At 40.5% G+C, this 9,197-nt stretch overlaps 1 protein-coding gene across 1 annotated transcript in view; it reads left to right on the top strand.

Moving 5' to 3' along the window:
• Nucleotides 1-1,050, top strand: part of LOC114632685 (leucine-rich repeat-containing protein 58-like) — a 1,187-nt gene extending 137 nt beyond the window's left edge. Inside the window, exon 2 of the mRNA XM_028781276.1 lies at nucleotides 41-1,050. Within this exon, the coding sequence (XP_028637109.1) occupies nucleotides 41-1,050 (1,010 nt within the window). The remainder of the gene's footprint in view (nucleotides 1-40) is intronic.
• Nucleotides 1,051-9,197: the final 8,147 nt, after the last annotated feature.

Genomic DNA, 9,197 nt, shown 5'->3' with positions numbered 1-9,197 from the left:
GGAGCGCGCGGAGGAGCGCGCGGAGGAGCGCGCGGAGGAGCGCGCGGCTCGCGGGAGGCGCTGCTGCAGCTGCTGCTGCTGCCATACAATCTTCTGACGTCGCTGCGGCGGGCGCTGGGTAGCGACTTCCCGCTCCTCCAGCTCCTGGACCTGAGCAGCAACGGGATCACTGCGCTGGGGCCGGAGCTGCTGAGGCTGAGAGGCCTGCGCACGCTGCAGGTCACGAACTACCGGCTCGGTGGCCCGGGCTCGCTGCCCAACGGCGTGGCCCAGTCACCACTCTGCCGCAGCCTTCAGGTACTCAACGTCAGCGGCAATTGTTTACAGGAGCTGCCTGCCTCGCTGCTGGAGCTGCGGGCGCTTCAGACCCTCATCCTGGGCGGCAACCAGCTGCAGAGCATCCCCTCCAAGATCGAGAACTTGCAGAGTTTAGAATGTTTATACCTTGGAAGAAACTTCATTAAAGAAATCCCACCAGAATTAGCAAATCTGCCTTCTCTGAATTACTTGGTGTTGTGTGACAACAAGATCCAAAGTGTGCCATCTCAGCTTGCACAGTTGCATTCGCTTCGATCCCTCAGTCTGCACAATAACTTGCTGACATACCTGCCTCGAGAGATCCTTAACCTTATTCACCTGGAAGAATTGAGTTTACGAGGAAACCCATTGGTTGTTCGTTTTGTTAGAGATTTAACATATGACCCTCCAACTCTTCTGGAATTAGCTGCAAGGACCATTAAGATCCGAAGTAGTTCTTACACTCCCTATGATCTTCCTGGGAATCTTCTTAGATACTTGAGTTCAGCCAGCAATTGTCCAAACCCAAAGTGCGGTGGAGTCTATTTTGAATGTTGTGTCAGACAAATTAAGTTTGTGGACTTCTGTGGGAAGTACTGCCTCCCCCTCATGCACTATCTGTGTTCTCCAGAATGCTCCTCCCCCTGCCCCTGCAGCTCCGCCTCATACAGCTCCATGTCCCAGAGTGAGTCTGACTCAGAAGATGAAGCCAGTGTTGCTGCACACAGAATGCAGAAAGTTCTTCTCGGTTGAGCAGCAGTGGATATTGAAAAATATTAAAACACTGAGCAGAAATGACTTTAAAAAAAATGGATCTTGAAGTTGTTTGGAGACCTGAGCGTTTTCATCTTGAATGTCCACGTAAGAGTTGGCGTGATGTGAAAGAGCTTTTGCATTCCATCTACACATTTGTCAGCAGTGAGTCCAGTTCCATGTTTAGATTCTTTGAGTGTAATTTATTGTGAATGGCAGTTCAAAGTTCAGCTGATTGTTCACAATTTACATGTAAGTCTTTGAAGAAACACTAACAGAATGGTTCATTCTAAATAACAATCATGTAATCAGCCGGAAGTGGAATCACCTGGGACAGCTGAGTTGACCATAGAAGTCATCACAGTTCTGTTACCAGGGTTGTCCTGGTTTATGCTGAACACTATACAGAAATAAAATGAGCCTTCTCCTTCTGTTACTCCTGGACTGTTGAAAGCCTTGCTGACCAACTAACTGGACAGTAAGGATGATAACTTTTAAATGGAATATTTAAACCAGCTCTTGTTTTGTGTGATTGTTACTAACTTTCTAAAATCTCGCAGTGATGTGTTATAGTGCCTTAATTCTAGCAAGATTATGGAAGCTTATTATAGAAATTATTTCAGAGCAACCTACAACCTGACACTGTGCAAAACACTTAGAATTGTACTTTAACCAACTAGTTGAACAATTGTACAGATAATACCTGAGGTTTGAGGGCCTGGAACTCAGAGATCCACCTGGAAAATCTGCCATCTGGTGGAGAGATGGGACATCTTCCAGGTGGCAGTTCCAGGCCCCCCCGCCCCTTCCCTAATTGCTGATATCACAGGTGTACACCACCAACTGCTTCCATGGCCATCTTTACTTCGTTTTTGTCAACTGCAGTGATCTCAGCAGTTGGGTTTTACACTTAATGAGAGGCTAAAGTCTTCATCTGTCTAGTCACCAAAAGACAGAATAAAAGTCTGTGACCAAAAACATCTAGATGACAAGTAGTCTATGAACAGCTGCTTTATAATATTGGACTAAGTGAGGAAAAGTTGGGCATAGATGTGCAGACCTCCAGATCAGCACTTGGGAGACAAGAGGCAGAAGAGCAGGACTTCCGAGTTCACCTAGGCTCCATAGTGAATTTGAAGTCAACTTGGGTTACATACATGAAAACTTGTCTCAAAGCAGGTGGATTTTAACCTAGTGTGTCTCGCTTGTTCCTCTTGTTTACTAAACCAAGCCATCCTCTACATTTAGAAGAGAAACTACAGCTACATAAACGTGAAAGTGAAGCAGAGCCCATTATGTTCATCCACAGTAGAGTGGTTCACAGAGGCAGCATAACCATTGAGCACTGAAGGATTAAGAAAACAGTAATATCTTAAGGTGTGGAAGAAAAGTAGTAACACAAATTACTGTCTTTGGAAATTAATTTTGCTAGCTAGTTGATTATGCAATTAAAAATACTAAAAGTATAAGTTAACATTAGAAAATATGTAACTCTCACTGCTGACCATTAACCAACCTGTAATAACAGGAAGCCTCGTTGGTAAGTGCAAAAAGTTGTTTCAGATTCCATTAGAGCACTGGGTGATCTGTGAAAGAGTGCTCTATTAGAAGCCAACTATATGCTCAAAGCATTTGTGTGTTAGGTTTCTTGTATATATATATTAGTAGAATATATTAGTAGGTTATAGGGTAATTCAGGGTTTGTATGTGTGTTTGTGTTACGTCACGGAACACGAGAATTTTGTGGCTGCAGTTGTGAAATGCTGCTATAGTGAGTCCCTTTACCTTTCCCTCAGAATAGTGTAGGAAGATTAGTTTTTTCTTTTTTTGGTTTAGAAGTTTTCTTCCTGTGTTTATAGAAATGATGTTTCTACTGCTAATGTAATTGTATGATAGACAGTATAAAGTCTTTGTTTGTTTCACCAAGTAAGCATCTGTAAGCTGCAGACTGCAAGGTTGGGAAAAGCAAAGATGACTTGTAAATGCTTTGTAATTAGATCATTTCGTTAAGCAACACTGAACATTTTCACGGAAAATGCTCAAATTGATGGGACCTTACTGCTAAGTTTATTAGTAGTAGTAGTAGTTATTATATTGGTCCCTGCTGCTGGGAAGGTGTTCACATCAGTCCTCATAAAGGAGAGCCAGTGAGACTCCCTTCAGCCTTGCTCTTCCCAGAGCTGGAAAGTCGTCCCTCCTTGACCTGTGTTCATACTACAGCAGGTGGCCTTGGTTAATCTTTACCTTTTCATTGTGTTTTTTAAAATCTACAAATCAAGTATTTAGTAGTAGCTATTTACATATAAAATATGTGCTTATTCTCTTAAGTGTCCCTGTGAGTGTATTTGTAGACACAACTTTACAGTAAATGTGTAAGTGAACGGTTATTTAGCTGCCTTTAGATTTAAAGTGCCTTTACCTCAGTGATTTGTCTCTCATCTAAAAGTAGACATTTTATTGTAAGTATTGCTTCTTGTTTAGTCCAAAATACTGAGTTTTTAAGTTAGACTAGGCATAGAACACAGTGAAGGTGCTGTGTAGGCTTTTAGGCAGCATGACATATAGCACACTGTTCTATGCCAGTGCTTAAAAAGAAGTGTTTATTTAGCCTTCACCAGCTGTACATTAGGCATGTGATGTTACATAACATTAGTAGTGTCCAGCTTTATATTTCCATTGTAGTGTGATCCTTTTAATAGTATAGTAGGCAGCAGTGTCCCTTGTGGTCTGAAAGTGCCTAAGTGTCGGAAAGAAAGTGTATTATATGATAAATTGTCCGCAGTAGCTGTGTATGCTATCTGTATTTGACTTGAGGGAGAAAGACTGCTCCTGTGGGGTTCCTTTGCCCACAACAGGGCCCACTGTTTACATAGGAAGTCTGGGAGGGAATCTTAATGACGCTGTGCCACAGATCAGAGCCCTCCAGAATCAAGGATGGAGCCCCACCACTCCCACCCTGCCCCCTGGTCAAATGGTGTATCTTTTATATAGTATTTTATTTAAAATATATATGCTAACACAAAGAATAAGAGATTTCCACCATCTTATGAAAATATTGTCACTGAGGTCTAGTGTTTCAGCAAAAATTTTCATATAGGTTGAAAAGAGGGTAGTTTAATATGAATAAAACCCTCCATTCTTTTTATATATATTTTTTGTGATCTGTATTTACTAATGATTGAATTAAGCATTCCACTAACTCACAAAGTTGAACATTTAGAAGGTAGTTCTCATAGGTGCTGCTAGCCTCTTACTTTAGTCTCATTGATTGATATAATATTCAGTCTCATGTATGTATTAAATCTAGTGTCTTAATGAAGGCTATTTACATGCAGAAAACTATCTGCATTTATCAGAGTGTACTTGATTCTTAATGAAGGCTATTTACACGAAGAAAATTATCTGCATTTATCAGAATGTACTTGATTCTTTTGGCCATACATAAATTGAATATAACTGTATTAGTTAAAACTGTATCTGGAGGCGTCTTAGATGAGTTGGCATTGCTGTTTGCTGGCACTGGAGCCGTAACTAAGCTAGTTGGTTGGTTTTGTGTATGGGGATGGTTAAGAGAGTCACTGCACAGTTTACATGGTCAGCACTGCTGTTGTGAGAAACAGTGTTAACTCACTACTCACTTTCTAACTGTCATGTCTAGACTTGGGTTGAAGTATGTCACATTCTCAGCCCACTTTGTGTGTGTGATAAGCAAAAACATAGTGAGAAAGGCTTTTAAATAACAAGTCTTAGCTTTTTAAAATTGGGGGTTCCAAAACCAACAAAAGATGCTGAAAAGATGTTACCTTTTTGGTCAAATCATTATATATGCTCTGACATCTTAATTTTCTGCACTTAAAGTCTGTGTATTAAAAATATCTGTGGAAGTATATACATAATTAAAATGTAACTCAGAAATATGATTCAACAGTGGAGTTTGTTTTCTGGAAAAAAATATAGTCCTATTGTATCAAATTTATTTTACTTTATTATGGCTAATATTTGAAAAATAATGTTTAAGGTATTTTAAATTCTTGTGCCTCTTCCCCCAAGGATATTAAAAATATGATCTTTTTTTTTTTTTTTTTTTTTTTTTTTGGTTTTTCGAGACAGGGTTTCTCTGTGTACCCCTGGCTGTCCTGGAACTCCCTCTGTAGACCAGGCTGGCCTCGAACTCAGAAATCCGCCTGCCTCTGCCTCCCAAGTGCTGGGATTAAAGGCATGCGCCACCACTGCCCGGCTAAAAATATGATCTTATATTAACTTAAAAAAAAAAAAGAAAAGAGTAGCATCCCTTAGGTGAAATCTTCAGGGAAGTGTTTTCTGAGAGTACAAAGAAGCTGTGTTCCAGAGATAGCCAAGGATCTACTTCATGACATAGGTGTACTTGGTCATGTATAAAAATCACCCAGGTGATACTGGTTTTGAAATGATGAAGGTGTAGCAGCTGATACTAGTCACTGTGAGAGGCCATGAGAGGCCACTGGTGAAATGGCAGTCTCACTGTCAGTTGAAGGCCCAGGACTGAAGGAGTCATGTACAGAAGCTGAGGCTTGACACCTTGAAAAGAACCTGTGAAAAACTTTTTGGGAAAGTGCAGATCAGTTGCAGCAGAAGACTCTAGCATTTCGGGGATGTTAGAAGCATGGGATAACCACCCAAAACAACAGCAGCAGTGGAATGATGTCAGCAGCAGCCTAGAAGACAAGCTGTGTGCTACTAGGTGCAGAGCTTGAGATGTGAGGCAAGCCCTTTCAGGAGCCCAGAAGATCATGAGTGGATACAAGACATTGGAGTATTAGAGTTTGATTTTATTTTTATTTGATTGTGTCTGTGCTCTGATATTTTTCCTCTTGAAGAAGGAATGCATTCTAATGGAACCCACAGTTAAGAGTCTTTGAATTGTAAAAGACTTTGAATTTTAAAAGTGAGTAGATATTTAAAAGGGGTTGAAATTTTAATATGTAAGAATTTTGAAAGACTGTGGGACTTTTAAAGTTATTTAGTTTTGGGGGATAAATAAGAAAGTAAGAGTTGAGGCTTAATAGTGGTATATTTGTGTGTCAATTTGACAAGGGGTAAGCAGTAGTGGCTGGTTTATTTTGTCAAATGGACACAAGCTGATTTATCACACAAGAAGGAACCCCTGTTGAGGAATTGGCTCTCAGGGTTCCAGCTGTAAGAGATTTTCTCAATTAGAGATCAAGTGGGGAATGGTAATAGTGATTGGTGCCATTCCTGGTCTGATATTCCTAGGATCTATAAGAAGGTAAGCTGAGCAATGCATCACAAGAAATCCATTAAGGAGCAACTCTCCATTGCCTCTGCTGCAGCTCCAGCTTCCAGGTCCCTGACTGTGTGGATTCTTGTCCTTCAGAAGGCAGATGCAGTGGAGGCAGTTGGCTGTTGGTGAAATGCAAGGTGGATAATTTCCTATGATAGTAGAGTTGACTGGGAAGTTGGCCAAGGTGCTATCTTGCGCGTAGAAAATACACGTGGCAAGGTTAACAGAGCAGGTAGAGAACCCTCAAACAAAGTCTCCTAGGAGTTAGAGAAGGGACTGAAGGAGCTGAATATCAACAACAATATCAACGAGACACCACAGAGCTCCAGAATCTAAACAACCAACCAAAGAGTTCACATAGAGGTACCCATGACTCCAGCAGCATATGCAGCAGAGGATGACCTTGTTTGCCATCTATGGGAGGAGAGGTCCTTGGTCCTGTGTAGGCTGAATGCCCCATTGTAGGGGAGTACTGGAGCAGAGAGTTATGAGTGGATGGGTAGGTGAAGGAAGACCCTAATGCAGGAGTAGGGGAGAGGGGATAAGGGTTTCTGGGAGGGGGACTGGGAAGGAAGATTACATTTGAAATATAAATAAAGAAAATATCCAATAAAAAATGAAAAAAATGGATTCATGTCCTACAGCTGGAATCTCAGGATCCTCAGGAACTACAGTCATAGGTTCTCTCTCAAGTGAACCTCAGATGCTCTCCACAATCAGAATGCCAGCAAGTGCTGGGACTTGGAAGGACTAGACATGCCCACTCTTCCCTCCTCAAGGAAGTGACACATGGTACATGCTGGCTCTCATGCTCCAGACACAATTCACAGCAGTCTCTACTGGCACTTGCACTAGGCTTCTTAACAGGTTTTTCCACATCTTAATATTTGTCCCATGTCAAGTTATAAAACATAATGAAAAATAAATAAATGTAACAATCTACCAATATATTTTGTGAGTATGTGTTTACATATTTTACAATGATAGATACACAAAAACTTAGATACTTGCTTAACAGTTGAACAACTAGGCCAAAAGTCTACAGACAGTTCTACAAAGATACATTTGGGTTAATATATAGATAAACAGATACATAGAGTCATAGAGAAGTAGGTCCATAAAAGTGTGTGATGAATTCTGGCAGGTAGGCTTGGCATCAGTGCCAAATAATCTAGGAAAAGTCCTTGCCCTAAGGAGGCTCAATTGGCCAAGGTCCTTCCCATGAGAAAGCTACCATACAATTTTAGTTGCCAATCTAATGCTTGGTATAGGGTGTGTGATACTTTTTATTCTTCAGATACAGTTGGAATTTGTTTCTCAATATTCTGTATTCTCTAGAACTAATTAATGAAGTAAGTCATCACACCTATACTAAATATCACAAACCACTGGAGGGAACAGAATAAAAATGAATTATCTGGCTAACCAATAACTGGCCCAATTTCAGATTCATCCAATAGACAAGGAGCCAATCCCTGACACTATAAATGATACTTTATTATGCTTGCATACAGTAGCCTTGCATAACTGTCCTCTGAGATGCTCTATTCAGCAGCTGACTAAAACAGATGCAGAGACCCATAGCCAAACAGAGGGAGCTCACAAACTCTTATAGAAGAGTTGGAGGAAGGATTATGGAACTGAGAGGGAATATTATCTCCACAAGTAGAGCAACATAGTCAAATAACCTGGACTCCTGGTATTTTCCCAGAGACTGAACCTCCAACAAAAGAACATACAATGGTAGCCCTCCCACCCCCAAACATATGCACATTGTTCTTCATGTAGGTCCCCCAACAAATGGAGCTTGAGCTTAACTTGACTTTCTTGCCTGCCTATGGATCCTATCCCTTAAAACTTGGTTGGCTTGTCTGGCCTCAGTGGGAAAGGATGAACTTATTCCTCCAGTGACTTGAGGTGTCAGGGTGGGTTTGTAGCCAGGGTGACCTCATCATTCTCAGAGATGAAGGGGAAGGAGGGATGGGAGGAGGGTCTGTGTGAAGGGGAAACTGGGAGGAGAGGGGAGCTACAATCAGGATGCAAACTGAATGAATTAATAAATTAATTGGAAAAAAGTAATTCAAAAAAATAATAGCACTCAGCAATATGGAAGCAATGGTGCAAAAAGGCAAAATAGTATGAACCAACAGGCATATGCATATCCTGCTCCTGTAGCTGCTATGCCTATGATTGGCTATCCAATGCCAACAGGGTATTCTCAATAAGATTATAGAAGTATATATAAATATGTCTTTAATAATTGCTCTTTATATTGTGTGTTATCAGACAAGATAGTTATTTAACAAACATGGGAAATACAGAAATGACTGCAGTACAGCAGTAATTATGGTGCACATTTTTTGCTATTTAAGTTGGATATTTCTCTACATTCCTGAAACAATATTTAGGGTTTTTCTTTTCTAGAAAATGCAGGCAGTATTTTCTCAAAAGTCACTGTATAGTGATTTCAAATACAGTAAATGAAGACAATGTTTGGGCTTCCAATAAAAGATATTTGAAGATTGAAAAAGAAGAAAATATATACTTTCTCAAATATGCAAAAACTTCAAATGCAATACTACTAATAAGAGGGCCTTCATGAATCTAAAAGAATAAAAGCCAGTTCCTTGTGATCCAACTTGATAGAAAATTTGTGAGGAAAGAAATAAAAAGCTTTACAAAGTGGTGGTGACAGTAGATCCTACCAAACTATATTTTTGTTTATGGCTACAAAGGCAAATAGATTCTTGAATTCAGGATTAGCCTAGGACACAGCAAGACTAGGATCATGCTTGGTGGAAATGGTAATTTCAGGGCAGGTTCCCACCCTACTATCTTATCTTCTGGACTTTACAAAGGCACAGAC

Source organism: Grammomys surdaster, unplaced genomic scaffold (genome assembly GCF_004785775.1).
Source record: "Grammomys surdaster isolate TR1022 unplaced genomic scaffold, NIH_TR_1.0 386, whole genome shotgun sequence".
In the NCBI taxonomy this organism is placed as follows: Eukaryota; Metazoa; Chordata; class Mammalia; order Rodentia; family Muridae; genus Grammomys; species Grammomys surdaster.
Note: the sequence above shows the minus strand (reverse complement) of the source record. Positions and strands in the feature narration are given on the sequence as shown.